Source organism: Grus americana, chromosome 4, assembly GCF_028858705.1.
Source record: "Grus americana isolate bGruAme1 chromosome 4, bGruAme1.mat, whole genome shotgun sequence".
Classification (NCBI taxonomy): domain Eukaryota; kingdom Metazoa; phylum Chordata; class Aves; order Gruiformes; family Gruidae; genus Grus; species Grus americana.
Genome location: NC_072855.1, coordinates 77,030 through 100,099, shown reverse-complemented (window position 1 = coordinate 100,099; position 23,070 = coordinate 77,030). Strand labels below are relative to the sequence as shown.

Genomic DNA, 23,070 nt, shown 5'->3' with positions numbered 1-23,070 from the left:
CCAAAGGGAAGCCCCAGACCCGGGGTGTCACATCCCACACGGAAGCCCCGGACCCGTGAGGAGCCTTCCCACGACCACGTGCTGCCAGCTCCTGGAGCTCCTTCCTGGAGCACGGTGCAAGGGGAGAGTGAGGGCTGGTGAGCTGCTGGAGAGGCGGACACGTGGGGAGCTGCTTTGTTTGAGGTTACACAGGACCAGCTGTAACGACAGCCGGTGTGAGACAGACAAACGGGGCTGGCTGGATGGTGGGCATGAGAGTGTGAGAGGAACATGCTGGTACCCGGACACTTTCCCCCAGGAGACAAACCACGGTGAGAGCCCAGCAAATGCTTTATTGCCAAGGACAGCACTTCCCCCAGCCCCTGGGCAGCAGAGGTGGAGGCTACCTCGCTGTGTCCCATACCAGATTGGTCCATACAGACAAGAAGGTCCTGGGTGCCAAGAGCCAGCCCCGGCACCGGCTGCCCAGCCTAGGGCCACACAGGGGATGCAGAGAGCTGGACAGGCCAGCCTGTGGGTCAGGGACTCTCCCTTGGCACTAACGCGCTGTGCCGTGCTCTGAGACCACCACCCTAAATACCGCCCGTGTGGCTCCTGCCAGGCCTGGTGGTCTGCAGACAGCCTGGGAATGTTGCTGGCTCCCCAGCAAAGGTGGAGGGTGCTCAGCAAGCAGGAACAGCTGGGGGAGGAGTAGAGGGGCCCCAATGCCCAAATCTCCTGAGATGGCAGAAATACCTCTCTGTCGCCCAAGGACCTTCACAGCGTAGTGCCCTGCACGCGTCCCAGTGACACCCTGCTCACCCCCAGGCCATGTCCCCCACCACGTGTACCTGCCCTGATCAAGGTGCCCCTCTGCTCCCGCTCCCTCAGGCCGATGCTGCGTTGGATGGGGGGGGTCAGCCTGTCCCATGGTGCTGCCTCCCCATGCCCGCACCCAACGCAGCGTGCTCAGAGGAGACGTCCCAGGAGCTGAGCGCTGGGGGAGCTGCCCAAGGCCACTGGCAGGGCGACGAAGCCCAGCTTGCCGTAGAAGCTCAGCTGCTGCCGGTCAGTGGCGCTGACCTGGCAAAACACTCCCCGTGACCCTGGAAGGGAGGTGAGAGGTCAGGCCCCTGGCACCAGAAACCCAGTGCTGGGGCCGGGGGCCAGTGGCTGGGACCCCCTCCACGAGGAGGTCACCCTCTCCACTGCCCTTTGGCACTGGGTGCCCGTGGGATGCCCCGAGACACAGGTCCGCAAGTCCCCTGGTGCAAGGGGAGGGCACGGCGCCCGGGAGCTGGGGCCAGACTGCATCAGAGAGGGGACAGGGAGCCCTGGTGAGGGCTACCCCAGCCCGGGGCTGAGAGGTGGGGTGCAGGTGGGGCCAGCCCCCGGCTCTGGGGTGGGCAAAGGAGCAGCCGGGATGGGGTTGTACTGGATGAAGGGGGCCTCAGCCTCCCCCCAGCACGGGCAGGTCATGCTCACCGTTGGCCCTGAGCGCGCTCAGCAGGCAGATAGCCAGGCTGCGGCTGGCCCCCACGTCCAGCACGCGGGGGGCTGTGCCCAGCTGCACCAGGGAGGGAAAGCGCCGCAGCACAGGCAGGGGCACAGCCGGCAGCTCTGCGTGGAAGAAGAGCAGCGCTTCCTCCAGGGCATCCTGCAGGAGACAGACACAAGTGAGGGAACCCCCTCCCCCCCCCCCGTACCTGCTCCCCTCTGCTCCAGGTGCCCCCTCACCTGTCCCAGAGCTGGGCCACCCGCACTCAGGTCTTGGGGGTACTTCTGCCGTACGGCAGGCAGCCAGTTGCTGTCTCGCTGTCGCAGGAAGCCTTCAGCGCAGAGTGCTCCGGCCGCGTAGCCGCACGGCCCACCCTCGTCCTCCAGCACAAATGTGTACTCGGGGCTCAGGCTCAGGAAGCTGCCCAGCAGCCTGCCAGCCAGAGCAGGAGCGCGGCTGAGCTGCTGCCCGGAGCCCAGCCTGGCCCAGGGAAAGCTCAGACCGGCCAGCCTCCTCCTTCCTGCCGCGGTGGGACAGCACCCCGGCGCTCGCCAGACCATCCCTTTGAGACCCCCCCGCCCAGCAGAAGCCCTCAGCCAAGGGGAGCCGCGGCAGCCCCCCTGCAGGCAGGCCGGACAGCGGGTCCATCCCCACGGCAGCTGCAGTGACCCAGCTGGATGTCAGTGCGGGGGCTGCCCCCCTGCCCCCTCCCGCAGGGCGAGGCCACCGCCAGCTGCGGTGCAGGCAGAGCTGGTCCCCGCAGGGGTGCGAGGAGAGGCCGCTGCCTCACGCCACGGCCCTGCGTCGCCCAGCACGCGGCCGGGCTCAACACGTGCCTGGCAAGAGGGAGCCCCAGAGGGGCTGTGTCTCACCTGTCACCGAGGAGATCGGGATGGGCCGCAAGGACGTCTGCGACTTTGGGGTCACAGTCCAAACTCTCCCGGCACATTCGGTACAGCTCTCCCTGGGAGACCCAGACACACCTCAGCCCTGGCTCTGCCTGCCCTGCCCAATCCCTGCCCCACTGCTGCCCCTCGGCTGCCTGCTGCCCCCGCCACAGTCCCTGCCGGAGCACAAGTACCAGCAGCTGCCCAAGCTGCCTGTAAAGAGGGACCGCAACCAGGGCTGTGGCCTCCAGCGCATCCTGGCCAGGGGAAGCTATGAAGGTACGTGCTGCAGCCGTCCAAGGGCGCTGGCCTCTGTGCCAAGCGATGCACCGTGCACCACCTTCTGCTGGCCTCTGAGGCTCGTTTTCGCAGCGCAGCAGTGCTTCAAAATGAGAAATTGCCATTCCAGTCAGGCACCCTGGAGCAGCCGCTGCTGAGGAAACCCTGCTCAGCCCCAGGAGAGAGCATGCTCAGAGCAAACAGAGCTGCAGTGAAACCAATACTGAAACTCAAGTCTCCACAGAGCATGTGCAAAGGGGGACATCTCAAAATTTCCAGTCTCGCTCCGATTTGAGTTTGGTGCTGCTCACAGGATCAGCAAAAAAGAACATCCCGATAAAACCATTGCTTCTCAAAGCCAAGGCAGCCCCGACCACTGAGCGACAAGGGCAGGACAGCCGCACGTCTGAGCACCATTCCCAGAACGGGCTGAAGTGCTCAGCTGCATTTTTCTCTCAAAGTTTCACTGGACACAGACGTTCAGCTTGTTAAAGTTTAGCTTGATCAGATGAAATCTGACAACAGGCAATTGAAAACAAGCTCTTGCAATGGGAATTGCTGGCAGCTGCAGTCTGATATTATAATCTGCTCTCGTGTGCTTGCAACTTCTCTGCTGTTATTTACAGGCGCTGCAGCTGTGCGTTGCCGGGCACTGTGTTTAGCAGGGATGTGCAGTTGTGTCCATGATGGCTGGATTTGCAGCATTAGCATTTCCTTCAGCTAGGAGAGGCAGCAGGGCGAGGGAGCGGGGTGTTCGCTGCATACTGTGCGGTACGTGGGGAACCCAGGGCTCTGCCGGATTTGGCAGCAGTTTAACTTGTGTGTCCACCCACCTCCAAATTCTCCTCTTCCCTCCCCATCCCATCGAACTGCGGAGATGTCAGACAGAGGAGGGGGGGGCTGGCACCAAGCAGGTCACGGCTGACAGAGGCCGTTGTCTCTCCAGCAAGAAATCATCCCGTAAACCGGATGATTGTCTGAAGAAGGAACTGATTTGGAGATTAACCTGGGCAGGCTCAGGCAGTGTCCAGAGCTGCAGACTGATGAAGGCTACAGAAGGTCACGATCCAGACTTGTCCCGTTCTGGATCTTTCCTGGCATCTGCTCGCAGCCACTACTGGAGATCAGCGCTGGGGGTGCTCTGGAGATCACCCTCGCAACCTGGTGACCCCAAGTCTGTGCCAGTTTATCTGTGGCTGTGCCTGCTGCTCACTTCTGAGCCCGGTCTCCCTCTCCTGATGCTGGCTGCCAGCAGGGGCTCTGCCCGGGCGCTCGGTGCAGGGAGGCAGGTGCTGGTGCCTGCTGAACCCGCTGGCCACAACACCCGCGTTCCAGCCCAGGGGCCTGACACGCTGCTGGACACAGCCCCAGGGGACCTGCCCCAGGCCGACCAGCTCTGAGCAGGGGCTGGACCCCACAGGTCCCCTCCCACCTGCATCACCCTGCACTGCAACCTCAGCCTTGGGGTCAGCGGCAGACGAGCACGTATCTTGTTAGCGCACGTACAGCACAGGCCACGCAAAGGCGAGCTCTGGCCTGAGTGGTGCGGGCCACCCCTTCGGGCCATGGCTCTCACCTTGTCCGGCGGCAGCAGCGGGCGCAGGAGGTACAGCTGGCTGGATGGGAAGAGCGGAGGTGGGTGGTAGAAGAGGTCACAGCTGTTCCCCACGGGCAGCAGTGCCTGGAAGAGATACGCTCTGTCAAGGAGCAGATTGTCCTGGCTCCAAACCTTGTCCTGGAGGCAGCAGGAGGAGGGTCCCTCTGAGGCACCCTAAAACCCAGGAGCTGCAGCCAAGGTGCAGAGGCCCGGGGCAGCTCTGCCTTCCCAAGCTTGCAGCAACCCAATGGAAGGGCCAGGAGCAGCACCTGGGACTCTGGCTTCCCTACAGTTCCTTCAGCCCCCGCAGATATTGGCATGCTCTCACCTGCAGCTCTCCAAAGAGGCCCCCACGATGCGTCCAGGGTTCAGCATCCCCCCCCAGCAGGATCGGGGCAGCGATGCTCTGGCACCCTGGAGGCAGCAGGAGACAAGCACATGCAACATGAACGAAAACCTGCTGGGCCAGGGGAGATCAGTCTCCACCACACCGCAACATCACGATCACACTGGTCACAGCTCCAAGGATCTGCCCCCACAGCTGCGCAGCCCGGGCACAGGACCTTGCCTGGGCTCGGGCAGCCGGCCCCACGCGTTGGGGTAGCAGCACACCCTCTGCAACAGGGCTCGAGGTGGGGGAATGGGGAAAGGTGTAATCGTGCCTCCAGGAAAAGTGTAAGGTAAAGACACAGCTCCTGGCTACAGTTGGGAAGCTGCAGCCTGGCACAGAGAGCAGCACGCTGCTTTCTGCCCGGCCAGCCAGCTCTGCAGCGCCTGTGGGAACTTGCCCTGCGTGCTGCTGCTTCCCTGCGGAAGTCGTTCAAGGCACACGGCACCAGCTCACACTGGACTTGGAGACCCTCGCAGGCTGTCATCCGGTAAGAGTTCCTGGTTTGTAGGAAGTCACGAGTCCCACAGAGCAACCAGGGAACCCTAAATCAGCGGAATGGGGGCTCCCAAAGTGATGCACAGGCATTCAAAATACAGCCTCACCTCCGCCACCCAGGGCATTACTGCTCCCAATGGCCCATGGATCCCTTTGACCAGAAAGGCTAACGGGTCTTTGGATTAAAGGGGCTGAGGAACCATGCCCTAGAAACAGGCATTCCTTCTAGACTGCGGGAGGTGGTGAAGAGATGCTCCGATGACGGCCCTGTCCCCAGCAGCAGTGCCCCGTCCTGCCTCGGTGTGTCTGGGCGCGCAGGGGTGCCAGGCTTCCCACGGCCATGCCCGCTCCACTTGGCAGGCAGGGTGCGGGAAAGGGCAGCCCGATGGCGAGCGCTGGCTGCTGCTGGGGGGCTGGAGGTGACGGAGGGCAGCAGCCAGTGCCCCACCGCCCAGGTGGGTGAGCCACGGCAGCACTGGTACTTACAGCCAAAGCAGCTTCCCCAGGTGACCTTGGGGTCAGGGTCGCAGAGGAGATGGCCATCTGCAAGGGAGGCGAGGTGGTGAGCATGGGGGACAGGTCAGCGGTGGGGAAGGTGTCAAGGGGACGTGTACTCCCAGGACAAACCCTGGCACCCCCGGCCGGACGCAGGGGCCCCAGACCTCTGGGAGGGGGTCCCAGACACCTTCACCTTTTTAGGGGCGGAAACAGTGGATCACCACAGAACAAGCTTCAGATGCCCTGGGCGTGCCGCAGTGCCTGGGGGCCCCTGTACTTCCACATGGCTGGATTTGGCCAGGGAGTGAATACGTGCTACGGGGCCACAGGGGCTGGCTCGCGGCATCAGCCACGTACCCAGCCAGAGGATGAAGGCACTGGCGGCCAGCAGCATGTTGCGGATGTCCCAGAGGTAGGGGTGGAGATCATAGAGCAGTGCCCGTCCGGCGCTGCTGACGAAATGGCTGTGCAGGCGGCATATCTGAGCGCAGAGCAGCTGGAAGGACTGGGCTCGGCCACGCCACTGCGTGCCCTGTGGACAGACCAGGCGTCAGCGCAACCATGACGGGCACCGTCCCGCAGCAGCCCCTGGACCAGCCTTACCCTGCTGGCGTCGGTTGCTGTGGCCGGGACCGCCACGCTGAGGCTGTTTGCCCGGAGCCACCGAAAGTGCTCCAGGAGATGCTGCGCCTGTGGCCCATGATGGTAGGGCAGGTAGAAGAGCTCCACCAGCATCCGCACCTCCCCCAGAGTCAGTGGTGCTGTGGGGCTGGACCTGGCCTCCTCGAGGGTCAGCAGTGCCGTAGGGACAGAGCCAGCCTCCTCTGGGGTCAGCAGTGTCATGGGGCTGGACCTGGCCTCTTCTGGGGTCACCGGTGCTGTGGGGCTGGACCTGGCTTCCTTTGGGGTCACTGGTGCTGGGGGGCTGGACCTGGCCTCCTTGGGAGTCAGTGGTACCAGGGGGCCAGACCCAGCCTCCTCCAGGGTCAGCAGGGCCATGGGGCTGGACCCAGCCTCCTCTGAGGTGGGTGGTGCTGGGGGGCCAGGGCTAGCACCAGCCCCATCAGTGAGCGGTGCTGGGGGGCCAGGGCTGGTGCAAGCCTCAGGCCCTGGGGGTGTCTGGGGCACATCAGCCCTGCTGGCCTCGGGCTGGGTACTGCTGGGGGGCTGGGGAGGGCTGCCATCCCCTGTCCTGGCATCACGGGTGGGTAGGGGAAGGTTCTGGCTGGCGTTGGCCCCATTGCTGCAGCGCATTGCGGGGCCTGAGCTGTGGAGGGTCTCGGTAGCCACCGGGGTTCCTGCGGACTGGGCACTCCCAGCTGCGCTGGGCAGAGCAGAGGAGGGCTCACAGCTCTCTCTGTTCCCCATGGGGAGCTGGTCCCCGTCCCCTGTGGGGCTTTGCTGACCGCCAGCAGAGATCCTGCTCCCACCGTCCTTCTCAGGCTCCGAGGTCACCTTCCTCCTTCCCTCCCCTGGTGCCATGCCACAGGGCTCAGGGCCGTGCTGGTCCGCCCCACTGGGAAGAGGGTTGTGGGGCTGGGGGTCGGGCGTGACCTCCTGTTCTCCGGCTGTGCCAGACTGCAGCCTCGTTCCTCCCTTGAGGCTGATGCTGGGGTGTCCCGAGGTCCTTCCTCCTGGCAGAAAGGAGCAAGGGGACAGCCCCTGTGGCATCTGCATGGAAACTGCTGCCCATGGGGCAGGACGGCCCTGGGGGAGGCCATGCCAGGAAGCTCCACCTCTGAGCTGGCAGAGACCGAGGAGCTGCCAGGACCATGGGCTTTGCATTGCTCTGTGTTCCGGAGTTCAGGCCTCCGTGGCTGGTGAGGCCACAGGTTTTGCAGAAGCAAACAGCGTGAAACACCAAATTTGCACCTGGCTGAACCCCCTCTTCCAGAGCCATATCATGGCCCAGGCTCCCATGCTGTCAGCCAAGGAGATCCCCTCTGGGACGTGGCCAGGGCAGGAGCATCCACAGGACAGCATGGGGCAGTGGACACCCACACCTGCCCACCACGACACACACAGACCCCGCTGCAGCACCAGCCAGAGCACCCCATCCAAACGGGCAGGGCATGGGGCTCCCTCACCCCGCCAAACTCCCAGCAGAGCCGGTCCAGCGCTCCAGGGTGGGTGAGGGATGCTGCACGGTGCGAGTTCATCACCTACCTGGCTCCAAGGCCTGCTGGTTTATCTCGGCCACCCAGTCAAGCAGCGCAAGCTCCAAGGCCTCCTGGGGGCTGTAGCTCCCCTCCTGTGAGCCCTGGCTGTCCCCCAGAGCTGCCGCAGCCTCCATCCCTGAGGAACTGGAGCTCATCAGCCTGGGCAGTCCCACTCTTTGCTTTATGGAGCTATCCCATGCCACACCGAGGGCGGGCAGCGCCCCTCCCCTCCGGCCCCAAGGAGATGCCCCCCAGGATGGATCCCATGCCCCGGGATGTTGGGTGGTGCCCGGCCAGGTGAGACACCTCACCCAGGCTGCCATGCAGGAAAGCCTGCAGGGCCATGGCAAAGACGGGCAGCGATGGCCAGGGCCCTGCCCCGGGTGCACAAGCTCCCTGTCAGCACGGGGCCCCACGTACAGAGCTGCCTGGGGCGCGGGGGCCAGGTACCTGTGTGATCAGCGTGGGCACAGCTCCTCAGCTCGCTCTGAAACCAGCTGCTCAGTGTGTGTATGGGGATGAAGTTGGCCTGGAGCTCGCAGTTGGGGTTGAGCAGCAGTCCACGGAGCCTGGGCACAAGGCCGTGGGCACGTCCCGTGTAGGGGCCCAGGAAGACGCGTCTGCAGTCATAATCGTTGGCGTACAGGTTGTCCCAGATGACAGGTCGGCGCTGCAGGACACCCTCCACCTCCTCCAGCATTGTGGCCGAGAGCTCCTGTGACACCACCTTGGGCCCTGGAGCATCACGGCACGGACATGCGTGGAGCAGCAGGCAGCGCAGTTCACCATGCGCTCGCAACAGGGACATGCATATGTCTGGGCACTGAGCATGGAGACGAGGGTCAAGGCACCCCACCCCACCCTCCCTAGCCAGAAGGAGAGCAGACCCACAGCCCACCCCACTGCCTGCCTGGCCAGGGCTGCACACCCCCACAGAGCCGGGCCGGGCGCTCACCGGTCCAGATGACACCGATCCCTGGGAGCAGCTCCTGGCCGAGGGTCAGCAAGTAGCAGGACTGGCTGGGGCTGGGAGAGCACAGAGAACTGCAGTACTCTGGGGAGAGAGCACAGAGCATCCCTTGAGGGGCAGAGAGACCAGGAGAGGAGAGGCTGCCTGGGGCCAACGGACAGAGGCTGGGGAGGTGCGCGGTGCAGGGAACGCAGCGTGCACGGCTGCTGAAGCGCCAGCCCGTCTGCAGCCTGGTCCTGTCCCAGCCCCGAGATCGCCAGGGCTCCCGCAGGAGCATGAAGGGACTGGGGGGGAGCGGTGGAGGCTGTCAGGGCAGTCAGCTCTCAGCAGACACAGGTGCTGGGTGCAGCCAGAGGAAGGGTACCCCGGTCTGCTGTGGGGTGCCACGGCCGGCCGAACACCGGGCTCCCAGCGGCGGGGTGGCTGGGGCTGCACGGCTGCAGGCAGTTACCTGTAGGGCAGAAGAGGAAGACGGAGGGTTGGCCCAGCTCCCGGTACACCTCGTTGGCCACAGAGGCCTGAGCCTGTGCCAGGGAGGGGAAGACGTCTCTGTCAGCTTGGCACATGCAGGGGTCGATGTCGTCAAAGAGCAGCGCGAAGGAGTGGCACCCCATGGCAGCCACCTGTGGGCATGGGCATGGGCTGCTAGGATCCCTGGGCAGCAGAGAGAAAAAAGGCAGCGAGCCCCGGACATGGCCCTGCCGCCTGGGCCCCATAAGGACAGCAGAAGTCTGGGGTGCCCAGACAGACGGGATGGGCAGAGCAGCCCTTGCCATGTCCCCCACGCCTGCCCAGCAGATGCCACGCGCAAGGCCCGGCCGTTCTGCGTGCGCGCGCCAGCCCCGCAGCCGCGGCCCACCTCGCTCCAAGCCCTGGGCACGGCTGTGTTTGCCGTGGGCCAGGAGCCCTTTCAAACCAGAGTTCGTGCTGCAGTGGCCAGGAGCCCACTCCCACCGTGCCGCTGCCGGGCAGCCCTGCTCGCCGCCCGCTACATCCGCTCCCCCTGCGCCGCAGCCCCGCGTCACCCTGCAGTGCTGGGAGCCCCGCAGCAGGAGCAGAGGCCAGCAGAGCCTCGGGACGAGCCTCGCCACTTGCCCGGGCAGGCGCTCCCTGCACCAGGGCTGGCTGGGCGCAGCTGGAGGGGCGGCCAGGCACGGTGCAGTGCAGGGCGGGTGCTGCCTGGGCTGTGCCGTGGGGAGGAGCAGCTGCCCACGGACCCAACCTGCCGTGCCAGCAGCTCTACCCTCCCTGGGGAGTGGGGGCTCGCACCCAGCCTGCACCGGCCTCCGGTGCTGCCCAGCGAGCTCTGGGGCTCGGCTGGTCCTTCTCCTGCCCCTAGTGCTGCCGGCTAGCAGTCAGGCGTCCACCGAGCCCTCAGTGCTCTGTCACCATGACAGGGACAGCACATCCATCTGCCACCAGGCACCCCACAGAGCTGCTCCCTGATGCGCAGCAGCAGGACAAGTTTACAGCTTCACACCGGCCTTCGGGGTGGGCACGGGGCCCACGCACAAGCACGCGTGCCCCTCGCCTGGGAGCAGTGGGATGAAGGAATAGCCCACGGTACCTGCCTGAGTTTTTGCTGCAGCAGGAGCCGATCCCCAGCACTTGAAAACACCATGTCCTGGCCAGCAGAAATGGCAAAAACAAACTCCACACCCTGCCCGTGGGCAGCTTCGATGAGAGATCTCATGCAGGCTGGGGACAAAGCAGAAGGGGTGCTGTGAGTGCTGGGAGGCAAGGGATGGAGGGAGGCAAGGGATGGAGGGAGGCAAGGGATGGAGGGAGAGGGAACCACAGTGGCCCAAAAGGAAGGAGCTGAGGGCATTGGGAGGCATGAGAGAGCATTGGGAGGGGAGAGGCCCAGGGGAGAGTTTCCAGTCTTGGGACTCTCTGCAAAGGTCTGTGGGCCCTGGCATATTCGAGCATATTGCCAGAGACCCACGTGGGGAGCTCCCCATGCTGGGTGGGCCCCTAGGCGATTCCATGTGATGGGCAGGGCCTAGGGGTCTCCTCGCACCAGGCAGGGTCTAGGGGTCTCCTCGCACCAGGCAGGGGCTGCAGGGCTCCCTGCAACGGACAGGTTCCTGGCAGGAAGAGCGGTAGCAGCCAGCCTGACCCCGCCTGAGATGCAGACCATGCTTCACCCTTGAGGATCCGGGACGCCTGCAGTCCACCCGTGCCGGGGCCCAGCAGAGCCACTACCTGCCTCATGCTCTGTGTAGGGCTCTCGCCAGAGCAGTCGGTGCTTCAGCTCATCCTTGGGCGCGTACATGTAGCAGTTCAGCCCCCAGCGTTCCAGCCTGTGCAGCAAGGACAAGGGGTCACCCAAGGCTCCAGATGGGCTCTTTGCAAAGAGGCGTCTGGGCAGGTGCCAGCCTGCAACACCAAGAGCTCCTCGGCACACGGTGCCCTCTCCTTCCCTGGAGCTGCATCAGGTCCCGCAGGCTTCCAGCCTCTGCTCACACAGAGCCCCCAGACTGCGGAGTCACAGCTCTTCCCCTGCACAGGGAGCCCTGCCCCACATACTTTTGACGGCCGCACAGAGACATAAATCTCACCCAGGGCTCCCAGTGCTGAGCCCAATGATTTGTGTTGTTTAGGGACCTCCAGAAAGATAGTGCATCTGGATTAGAAAGTCTCAGAGACCAGCAGGATGTTGCCTCCTGGGAGATGAGTTAACACCCCTGCTGTGGAAAAAGCGATGGGAGGGACCAGCTTAGCCTAAACAGCCTGTTTTAACGCTTGACAAAGTCCTGTGACAACGAAAAGCTCAATGTCCTGAGCAAGGAATGGAGGAGGGGCGAATGGCCAGAGCAGCCTCCAGGGGAGGAAGGGGAGATGCTTGGGGGAGACTGAGAACAAAACGGCCATGGAGACAGAGGATGGGGCTGGAGCGATGGAGGGAGCCGCTCACGGTCTGCTGCTCCATGGGGCCCCTCGAGGGTGCAGGTGGCCCCAGCCCTGAAGTCCAGCTGTGGAGATCCATCAGGCCAAACCACCCCTGTAGCTTTGCAGCAGCTCTTTCAGGGCTTGCAGTGAGACCTGTGGAAGCACTTAGCATCTTGTGTAAGCATGAGTGGGGTGGGGTTCTTTTCCCTTTCTCTTCAGCTGTGCTTCTAATTGTGCAATCAAGAACCAAACGTGTTTGTAGCCCAAACACGCAGGCTGCCTGTTGCGACAAGTGACTCCAGATGACACAGGTACCCACGAGCTAGTTGCCCCTCTGGATGCGAGGGGTCTCTGCGGAGCAGGACCAGCAGAGACACCCTGGAGAGCTGGTACCTCACCGCTCCCCCAAGCTCAGTGTACAGGAGTGGGGTGCGCCTGCCAGGCACAGTCTGGCCTGGGGGACTCAGCCCGGGGTACCTCTTTGGGCATCACACACACACGGGGAGCCCTCACCACTGCAGACCCCCTCACATCATCCCCTTGAAAAACCCACGTCCTGTCTGCAGGCCGGCCCGACTCCACCAACAGTCCCTATACGTCTGCTGCACCGTTCCCAAATCATGCCTTCATTGCTTGAAGAGGTCAAGACCTTCAAAGCTTGCACTCTACAATTGTTTTTGCAGCTACTGGATCTCACTGGGGCTCTTCTGCATTCTTGCATTTTTCCATCCCTTCTCCAGTGAGACACCAGCACAGGACACAGTGCAGCAGCCCCTGCCCAGCCCTGGACACGGAGGCTGCAGCCTGCTCACAGCCACTGGGCTGTCCCTTGCCTGCCCTGGTCTCCCGTTCTCCACGCTGCAGCCAGACATGCCCTGCACCATCTGCCCAGCTCATGCACAGACACCTTTTTTTTGGCTGCATGAGGTGGTATTTCAATGGATGGGGGCCCAGAGCAGGCTGTGTGTTTAGTGCTGGGATGATGTGCATGCCACATGCCGCTGTGGTCTGACACAGACCCAGAGGCAGCTCTGCAGCAGCTGCTGTGCACATCCTGCCAGTGAGGCTCGAAGAGCAGCTGCAGAGAGCCTGCACCCCCCTCTGTTGCACCCAGTTAACATGAGGGCCAGCACTGCCCCTCTGACGGGGACCAGGATTCATCAAGGTGCAGCATCTGGCATCAGCATAACTCTGCTTTAACTGAAGTCCTTTTACAAGGAATCAACGAGCTGCTGGCATTAGAATCACAGAATGATTTGGGTTGGAAAGGACCTTTAAAGGCCATTTAGTCCAACCCCCTGCCATGGGCAGGGACATCTTTCATCTCTCCTCTTTCCAGATCAGGTTGTCCAAAGCTCCATCCTGCCTGGCCTTGAACACCTCCAGGGATCCAGGGGCAGGCACAGCTTCTCCAGGCAACCTGTGCCAGTTTCTTCCTTATGTCCAGTATGAACCAACTCTCCTCCAGTTTAAAACTGTTATCCCTTGTCCTGTCACTACCGGCCCTGGTAAAAAGTCTGTCCCCACCTTTCTTCTAAGCCCCCTTCAAGTGGTGCTCTAAGGTCTCCCCGCAGCCTTCTCTTCTCCAGGCTGAACCACCCCAACTCTCTCAGCCTGAGGTCTCCATAGCAGAGGTGCTCCAGCCCTCGCAGCATCTCCGTGGCCTCCTCTGGAGTCGCTCCAACAGCTCCATGTCCTTCTTGTGCTGGGGACCCCCGAGCTGGACGCAGCACTGCAGGGGGGTCTCCCCAGAGCGGAGCAGAGGGGCAGAATCCCCTCCCTCGACCTGCTGGCCATGCTTCTTCTGATGCAGCCCAGGATATGGTTGACTTTCTGGGCTGTGAGCGCACATTGCCAGCTCACGTCCAATTTTTCACCCATGAGTACCCCCAAGTCCTTCTCTGCAGGGCTGCTCTCAATCCCTTCTTCCCCCAGTCTGTATTGATATTGGAGTTTGCCCTGACTCAGATGCAGGACTTTGCACTTGGCCTTGTTGAACTTAATAAGATTTTCATGGGTCCCCTCGCCAAGCCTGTCATGGTCCCTCTGGATAGCATCCCCTCCCTCTGCACCACTCAGCTTGGTGTCATCTGCAAACTTGCTGAGGGTGCACTCAACCCCACTATGTCAATGACGAAGATATTAAATAGTATTGGTCCCAGTATGGACTCCTGAGGGACACCACTCGTTACTGGTTTCCACTTGGACGTTGAGCCATTGACTGCAACTCTTTGGACGCAGCCATCCAGCCAGTTCCTCATCCATCGGCAGTAACACGCACTACTTACATACTCCCCCCTTACTGTAGTGTCGACAGGTCGAACGATTCCTCAGCCAAGCACAGCCAAAGGCGCACGGGCTGGAGGTACCCGATCACCCTCCTGCCGGCCTAAGACCAGCGTAGGGGTGCATGTGGGAGCACCCGAACCCCAGCTGTGCTGCAGGGCCCCCAGGACACATCTCCTGGACAGCTCGGGAACCTGCTTCAGCAGTGCACGAATCCTGCACAGCTGCTCCCCGCAGGAGACAGGGACAGTGTGGGGGAGAGGAATCCCCTGCTGCACGTCCAAACCCAGGCACTCTGTTATTAACGGGGTCACGCTAAGGTTGATCAGCAGACATTAAAAGGCCTGTCAGAGGAACTCTTTGGGACTGCAAGATTTTTGCCAAGCCCTGCAGGTGGAAAGCCCAGAGCGCTAAAAAACGGTGAGTGCTGAAGCAGAGCTTTGGCAGGGTGGGCAGCAGAGGTGGGCAAGCGTGAACCCGTGGCAGGACGCTGCGCCTGTGCAGTTCGCAGGTGGCAAAGACCAAGTAAGTGGAGAATAAAGCTGCAAATACAACACTCGGAGTGATTTGAACTGGCTGCTAAGCTGGGCTGCAGCAACCAGTATACTTCTTAATGCAGCCAAGCATAAAGTCCTGCCTAGGTGAAAGAACGCAGAAGATACGGCATCTGAAGTAACAACTTAACGATCAATTAGTTGACCATGAGTGTCCTCTGCAATGCCACTGGTGACTCGGGATAACAGAGAGCCTCGGATTAATGGGTGCAGAGCGTCAGGCGGGACTAGGGAGGTTCTGTGACCTCTGTGCTGGCTGCAGATGCTGCCAGAGCGGTGGCCATGGCGTGGGAAGGATGCGAACACACCGGAGCGAGTCTGTCAAGGAGCCACGCACGCAGACACGGGCGGAAAGCCTGTGAACAACTGAGCCTCGGAGCACGGTCTGCGCATCTCTCCAAGGGAAAGCCTCAGCCCACCAGCACGCCGGAGGAGAGAAAAGCCACTCCAGGCCGTCGGGGACATGGCGGGGTCCAGGGGTGACTCACGGGGATGCGCATTTGGGCGAGACAGGACAGGAAAGGTCTCTGGCTCTCCAGATGCTGCACTGCAGTTGGAGCTGAAAGGAAGCACGTCTGAGAGAGATCAGGGCCTGCCTGCTTCATGAGACCAGACTGCGCTGTCATAAGGCCCTTCCTGGCCTCAAAACGCACAAATTCCTTCCAGAATCTCCCAAGCGATCCACGACTCACTGGAAACTATTAGGACCGGGCAGACACCTCCCTAGACAGCTCTTTTGGCACTCCTGTATGAAAGCCATCTGATACATTAATTTATTTTTATTTATCCTCCTCAGTAGACGATGTTTTACATTTTCCCACAATGAACAGACTGGGAAGCACTTTATGTACCACAGGATACAAGTGCCTCATCTTGTTTCTTTCTAGATTAGAAAAACACTGATGAACGTACCACTCGTGTGTGCAAACGTAGGAACATACATCCCAGTCCGGTACCAGACAAGGCCATCATTAGACCTTCTCATTCCTAATATACTTTAAAACAGCACATCTTGTCTTCCTTCCTGCACATTTCCCCCAAATTTTCTAAGCTCCATTTTTCTGTATCTGCATCTCTGGTCCCTGCACTATGGCCCTTACTTGCACTTGTGACCGCCCACACTGTCACCAGTGCACTCTCACAGCATGGGTGGCACGTTTCCCACACACACAGTGCCCGGCTGCCACCGCCGTCACCAGCACACAGCCCTGCCATCTCTGGCCCACGGTCCAGCTGTCACCAGCGCACTGCCCACGCCGTCACCGGCACACTGCCCACGCTGTCACCAGCGCACTGCCCACGCTGTCACCGGCACACTGCCCATGCTGTCACCAGCACACTGCCCACGCCGTCACCAGCGCACTGCCCACGCTGTCACCGGCACACTGCCCATGCTGTCACCAGCACACTGCCCACGCCGTCACCAGCACACTGCCCACACCGTCACAGGCGCACTGCCCACACCGTCACCAGCACACTGCCCATGCTATCACAGGCGCACTGCCCATGCCATCACCAGCACACTCTCCATGCCGTGACCAGCGCACTCTCCATGCCGTGACCAGCACACTGCCCACGCTGTCACCAGCACACTGCCCACGCCGTGACCAGCACACTCTCCACGCCATCCCCAGTGTGCATGCCCATGCCATCGCCAGGGCAGTACCCGCACCGACCGGTGCACTGCCTGGCCCATGAGCATTGTGCTGCCCATGCCCAGTGCTCCATGGGGGGCCCTGTGAGGCCCCAGTCTGTTGGTGGCAGGTCCCGTCAGTGCAGATCGTCCCACTGATGGCCAGTGCATGGACGCCAGCTGCCAGGAGAGGGCTTTTTCTCTTCAGCACAGACCAACTCCCATCCCAACGTGTTTCTCGCAACCAGCCAGTGACACATCCTGCCCACATCCTTCCATCGCAGGGACACACGGTGACACACAGATATACATGGGGACTCACGGGGACACAAGAGCCACCTCCACACCAGGCAGGGATGGCAGCCTCGGGCTAAAGCAGCCACCTGTGCCCACGGTGGAGTGATGTGGGTTTACTGTGCCATCTGTTTCCACAATGATAAGCCTGGTTCCAGCGAGGCTGGGCTGGCTGGAAGCACCCACCGGGTGCCCACACTGGGAGCACAGGGCCGTGGGGACAGTGGCCCCAGGCAGGGCGAGCCGGCCGCTTGCTGTGGGTGGCAGCAGGCACGCAGCGTGCTGTCCTGCGACCAGCGTACCCACAGGGGCTGGTGACACGTGGCACTGCCCAGGCCTGCACGGTTCAGAGATGAGGCAATGGGCACTCGTCTTGCCAGGTCAGCACCCGAGGTGGGCTTCCAGCCTGCTGAACCCCGCCATGTTCTCTCTCACACGATCTGACTTCCCATTTCCAGCCCCAGCCCGTCCGCCTGCTCCCTGACACCCCTCCCGCGCATGGGCTGCCGTAGCCGACCCACGCCACAAGGCAGTCGGGGCAGAGCAGCTTTTATGGTGCCTCCAGAGGCAGCATTGTCAGGCTTGCGTAGCCCCCACGCTCCTCTCCAAACCCTTCCCAACTGCCATTGCTCCTCCCATGGCGTGGGCAGCAGGGTCTGACCCTGTCCCACTGACAGTTCCCTGAGGGTCTGCGCCCTCACTGGAGCGCCCGTGCCAGCTGCGCGGTGCCCCATCCCCAGACCCCATTTCCTTGGGGTGCACAGCCCCGGCCCAGGCCTCCCAGCCAAGCACATCTGGCTACAGCTGGGCTGTGGCAGAGTCCCAGCACCATCTGCCGGCACAGGGCAGCACAGCCCACATCCGTCCGGGCGTCCTTGGGCTGCCCGTCCACCCCGCACCACCACAGCCAGACCCAGGGCAGAGAGCTGGGCTCAGGGGTTCAAGAGTGCTGGGACAGAGCGGTAACTGGGAGAAGCCTGAGTCCCCTTCGCTGCCATCGCCCTGGTGTCCCAAAGGCAGGCCAGCCCCAGGAGTCTCCCTCCAGCATGTTTTCCTCACTGCTCCTGCCTCCACAGCACTCTGGCTTCCATCTGGTCACTCTGCCACAGGCTAGGACCTTCAGAGAGGAAAATTCAGGGTACTTGCCATTGAAAGAGAAGTTTCCTCTGTTCCATAGACCATGGTCTCCCATAGAAACCTGTAAAAGGGGAAAAAAAAAAACAAAACCCAAAATGCAATTGTCAGTAACTGCCTTAAAACAGAGTCTCTCTCTGTACTGTCCCTAGGCGGCTGGCCTTAAACCCAGAGATCCAACAGTTGTCCACCTCTGCGTACTTCGAATGTCTGTTATCCTGCTATGATCTTGCTGGGTGTTGGCATTCAGGCAAGTGGGTATAATGTCTGTGGTTCCATCCTTCCCGGAAAGAGGCAGCTGGGAAGAATTGCACAAGGTAGCGCTTAACCTGGGAGGGGGAAACTGCACGGTAAAAGCCAAGCCTAGAGGAGACAGCTGAAGGCTGGCTGGGTTATAAGGCACTCTGGCATGATTTTGGGGTACACCAAAGCACAGAGCTATTACACATCCATCCTAGCATTTTCTGCCTGGGATTTTCTTCTTTACAGAGACCAGCTCTGTGTCTCTTTGCATCTCTCTGTGTCTGTGCAGTGTCAAGCAAAGCATCATCACTCCTGTACGGGCTATAAAAGCTGCTCTCTCTGTCTTTAATCACCGCACAACTCAGACTGCACCAAAACCGCACTGATGCAGCTCTCCCCACACCTTGGGAACACATACCTGCACTGTAGCAGGGCAGGACTTTGAGGCAGCATCCCTGTCCCACGGCAAGCTGTTCAGATCAGGAATACACAAACAGCCTGCGGGGATGCCCACGGGTGCTGGGACTGTAACTCCACAAAACATTTCACAGACACCTTGTCTGTCCCCCACTGGAAACCACCATCCCCATAAGCTTGCAAAGGGAAAAAATCCAGAGGGGAAAGCACACCGGGGAGCAACTTTACCAGTTGTCTGCTAACAAAGACACCAAGGCTGGCCGCAAGGACATTGCCCTTCCAGAAGGTTCACATCAACAAAACCGAATGCAGGAACTACAGATCCGGAGTCAGCAAATTCCCAAGTGTTTCTTAATATTTCCACTTCTGCTGCTTGCAGGCGTTAGGTGGTTGTTGGGCACCAGTGTCTGACACAAGCCTGAGGCTGCAGCACCACAGCAGCTGACAGTCTGCCCTGTGCCCTGCGTGGCGGGGAACCAGTCTGTGACTGGATATTGTGAGCGGGGGGCACTGCTGGACATGCAGCACCCATTCCCCCGTTGGGACCACTTGCGAGGAAGAGCCCTTCCTATTTCTGCATATAGGAAGATCTGGGAGGTGCAGGGTTGTCTGCAAAGCCAGCGAGAAAGAATACCGAGCGGAAAGCAAGCCAGTTCACTTGGGGACAATGGGAGAATAGGCAGGTAAATAGGTTTGGAGACATGTAGATTTGACAGCTTCTTAAAGAGGAGGTTAAGGGGAACCTCTAGGTGTACCAGCACAGACCTGACATTTGGCAAGAAAAGGATCTTCAGTCACTTCAAGTCTCTGCAAGATCTGGCAGCTGCAATGTGAAGTCTCACAGAAAACACATTACGTCTTGAACAGTGATGGCAATTAGTCATGAAGGCAGCTTCCTAGTTTCGGAGGGGCTCCGCATCATGGGCAACTTTTAAATCAGTCAATGTACTTTCTAGCAGACAAAGCCAACAGGAGCAGATATTCAGGGAAGTGAACGCATTCATTGAACTGGGCAGTGCAAAAGGGCAGAGCGCAATGACTCTGTTAGTCTGGGAGAAAGGACCAGCTCTCAGCGTCTGGCACGAGGCCGGCATTGCCCGGAAAAGCACCCGTGTCTCCCCAAAGCAGCTGCGTGCACCGGAGCTGGTCTGCCCGGGAGGGGGCCCTGATGCCATGCTCCCTTTGGCAGGAGCCCACCCTGCAGCCCTCAGCACCAACCTTGGGCAGTGGTACAGTAGGCTGCGACACAGCACACGCCGAACGTTGCCTTCTTTGCAGGTAGAAGGCATCCACTTTAAAATAACGCACATTCCATCCACTTTAAAATAATACATATTCACCTTGCTAGCCGTCCCCCACCATGTACGGGGCCAAAGTTGTGGCTACTCAAGGATCCCAGCAAATATTTCACCCGAAGAAAGTATTTCCATGATAAATAGATTTTCCATTTCCCAATCCATAGGAACTCCTGCTCAGCTCACAGTACAGTCCCCGGAGTCCCTGTACAGCACCTGCCTGCCAGTGCCTCACCCACACTTTGCTGTCAACTGGCACTGCCTTGCAGGTATGACACTCACCCCTTACACATGCCCTGCCAACAGCAGCTCTGCTGAAAATGCCATCCTAGTGCTGGTAAACTGGCTTACGTTGTACCAGCAAAATCCTTTCTGTACCTGTGGCTGCATCTCCGAAGGAGTGATGTTGGTGCTCTGCTTTTCTGAAGACAGGTGAGCACTGATGAGTGATGCTGTGTGTTTGCACCTCGGCTCTCCCGTAGCCCAGAGCGCTGCATCAGTAACTCGTCAACACCGTTACTCGCCAGACTCTGGGCCATCTGGGATGTCCCTCAGCAATTTATCCACAACCATTAGCAAAGTCCCGATGAACACACTGGGAAACAAAGTCCCTAGGCCCCAACTGTTCCCCAGCCCCTCCTCTGTCCTGGGTGCAGGTCACCCAGAGGCGTCAGTCTGTCCGTGCTTTCTGGCTGCTGCTAGCAATGTCCAGGGTGTCAGGAGGGAGCAGGGGGCCCTGTGTATGACACACTACTCCCTGCCACGGCTGCACCCTGCTCAGCAGCCTGCCTGGCAGCACCACCCTTTGTTCCCTGCTAGGTCCTGTGCCACCAGGGTGAGGGATGCCTTTCCTTCCTTCCTCACTCTCTAGGGACCTCCTCCTCCTGGCACGGCTCTGCTGGCAGCATCTGTGTCCTTCTCTTTCCCAGGTCAACTTTCCTATATCAATGATTCTTTCTGACTCATTTTTCTTTTTACTATCAACTTCCCCATCCCTGCACTTTCTATTTGTGTTTATTTGCATGGTGCTTTTGCTTCCTCCCTGGCAAGGCAGCGGACAGTGGGCTTCAGCGGGGTACTGTGCTGCCAGGAAAAGTGGAGATGCTTTTGTCTAGTGGGTGCCAGGCCTGGCCCAGCTCCAGGGGTGCCGTGCTGCAGAAACAGGAGGTGGGGGGGTGGAGTGGGGTAGGCAGAAGGACAGGGCTGAGCCATGGAGAGCTGCCAGGAGAGACCAGGCTGTTCCTGGCCGGGTCTGGGCACGGCTCAAGGTGGCGTTGCACGGCGGGCAGTGAGGCAGGAGTGGCACACACCGGGATGCTGCCCCCACACCCAGGGCAGAGAGGGGAAAAAAAAAAAAAAAAAAAAAAAAGGCAAAGTGCTGGAGCCAAGAGCAGCGGGTTCCCGGTCCCCACTGCGGGGGTGAGGGAGAGGGTCGGCTGTACTGGGATGGCTGCGGGGTGCAGCAGTACTCTGGGGAGGAGCTGGGGAGCCTCACTGGGGGGGTGCTGGTCCCCTGGGCAGACACAGGGTGCTGTGCAGGGGCCCGGATCCCTGCCTCCCCTATACCCGGGGTCCCGGCAGCCCTTCCCGGCCCCGGTTCGCTCTGGGCGGACCGGGCCAGCCCCTGCAATGCCCGGGCGGGGCACCGGCCCCAGCCGCGGCCTCGGAGGGACCTACCTTCCACCACGCCGCAGAGGAAGCGCGGCCGCCCCGCCATGTCCGCGCAGGAGCGGCCCTGCCGGTGCTGGGGCGGGCGGAGGGGTGCGGGGGGATGCACGGAGAGATGGGGGAATGCAAGGAGGGACGGAGGGATGCGCGGAGGGACGGAGGGGTGCGCGGAGGGACGGAGGGGTGCGCGGAGGGACGGAGGGATGCGCGGAGGGACGGAGGGATGCGCGGAGGGACGGAGGGGTGCGCGGAGGGACGGCCCCACCGCCTGCCCTCCTCCCGCGGAGACGCGCCCGCCGCAGCGGAGGGGGCGGCCCCCGGCGGGTGGGGCTGCGGCGGGGCCAGGGCGCGGGACTGGGGGGGGCTCAGCGTAGCCCCCCGGGCAAAACCGCCCCGTGGTGGGCCGGGCGCTTCGGCCCTCGCCAAAGACCGTCCGGGAGGAGCTGCCCGAGCCCCTCCGCTGGAGCGGGGCCGCGGCCCGGGGCGGACCTTCGGCAGCCCCTCGGCAGCCCCGCCGGGCCGGAGCCCCCGCCGCCCTGGCCACCGGGTGGGGCCGGCCCGGTGCAGCGCCTGGTCCCGACCCGCAGCCCGGTGCCGGCCTGTGCTCCGGGTGCCCACACCCGTCCCCCGCACCGCGTCCCCCGGCGTTCCCAGCTGCGGGCGTTCTCCCACTGCAGGCTGCGGGCAGCTCTTTCTCCTGCCTGGGCGGCTTCCCGGGAAGCCCCAGCCCCCCGGTGGTCGGGTGTCATTGCCCCCTCGTATTCATCACTGAGGCGACATCTTCCCCACCGGTACCCTCATGCCGGGCACAGGGTGTGATGTGTCTCTGGCTCGCCGGGTCCGTGAGATCAGGACTGTTTCATGTGCCTCGCACGTGACTCACCTGCTTGCATATGTCAGGCTGCTATTTGCCTTTTGTCACACTGCGCTGAGTTGTTGACACATGTTTGGCTTGTGATCCTCTCCGACCCACAGGTTCTGGTTTGCAGAAGTGCTGCCACGTCATTAGTTCCCTATACTGCAGCTGCACAGTCACTTGTACCTACTTACATGCAGGGCCGCGTGTTTGATGTCACTGAATTGCTCTGCTCTTTTTCTGACAACTTTTCCTGTTTGTCAGTCTTGTTGTAAGGTGGACCTGCGTTCTGCAGCATCCCTGCAGCCTTCCCCAGCCAAACGGCATCATGACCCAGAGAGGAAGTACACGACTTTGTTACCATGCAAGGGTGCGGGATGGAGCCAGGAGAGAGCAGAGGTGCGCTCCTGCTGCAGCGAGGCACTGCCAGGCGCCCCCCCAGCAGCTGTCACCACCTGGAGCTGTTTCATCTAACCCACAGGCATGGGCTTGCACAGGAGAAGTGGGCATCGGAGGCCTAGAAAATCAGGGATCTGTGGCATCTCCCTCTTCCCTTTGCAAGTTAAAGTGCCAGGAAACAAGTCATGGTGTCTGGGCCATCAAAGCAGCAAGGAGCCCAAGAGCAACTGACCAGCAGTGGCCTGGCAGGGAAGAGGCCATCAGGGCGCAGTGCGGGCTAGCGAGGTCGGCCCAAAGCTCAGCAGTATGGCATGGAGGAGGCTGCGCAAAGTAAGGAGAGCCCGGAGCGCTTAAAGCGTCAGCCCCTGAACAGGGGTCTCATAGCCAGACTCACGTACAGCAATAAAAACTGCGTGCTGGGTACAGGACAGATAACGACGTCGCGGGAAAGCCAGCTCGGCGCTACCAGGTCGAGTTATTCACGTGCTGGGAGCAGCTGCTGGGGCTGGCTGGGCACAGGCCATGCGTGCGCTTGCTCTTTGCCTCACGGCCTGCACCCTGCTGAGTTTTGCTGCTGGGGAACACGGAGCTGGAGCCTGGCCCTGCAGAATGCTGTTGGGGCAGACTTGAGTGGCCAGCCATGGCA

General features: G+C 61.3%; 1 protein-coding gene across 15 annotated transcripts; it reads right to left on the bottom strand.

Moving 5' to 3' along the window:
- Nucleotides 1-326: 326 nt before the first annotated feature.
- On the bottom strand, nucleotides 327-22,490 carry LOC129206142 (protein O-GlcNAcase-like). 15 transcript variants are annotated; one of them, XR_008577016.1, is made up of 18 exons: nucleotides 21,179-21,331; nucleotides 17,559-17,610; nucleotides 10,959-11,056; nucleotides 10,321-10,451; nucleotides 9,205-9,451; nucleotides 8,739-8,837; nucleotides 8,234-8,518; nucleotides 7,791-7,919; nucleotides 6,228-7,258; nucleotides 5,982-6,156; nucleotides 5,613-5,669; nucleotides 4,569-4,654; nucleotides 4,220-4,324; nucleotides 2,350-2,441; nucleotides 1,717-1,909; nucleotides 1,465-1,636; nucleotides 831-1,085; nucleotides 327-717 (listed from the first exon to the last, which is right to left on the bottom strand). XR_008577016.1 is itself a non-coding variant. In XM_054824879.1 (18 exons), exons 1-18 carry the CDS (start codon nucleotides 21,216-21,218, stop codon nucleotides 949-951), a joined length of 3,090 nt encoding a protein of 1,029 aa, XP_054680854.1. In that variant the 5' UTR covers nucleotides 21,219-21,331; the 3' UTR covers nucleotides 327-948. The 15 variants fall into 15 exon arrangements, 14 of the variants coding, with proteins under 14 accessions (XP_054680854.1, XP_054680853.1, XP_054680851.1 ...); XM_054824879.1 differs by having other exon boundaries at nucleotides 327-1,085; nucleotides 6,228-6,516; nucleotides 6,556-7,258; XM_054824878.1 differs by lacking the exon at nucleotides 21,179-21,331 and adding an exon at nucleotides 22,053-22,490 and having other exon boundaries at nucleotides 327-1,085.
- Between the last annotated feature and the right edge of the window lie 580 nt (nucleotides 22,491-23,070).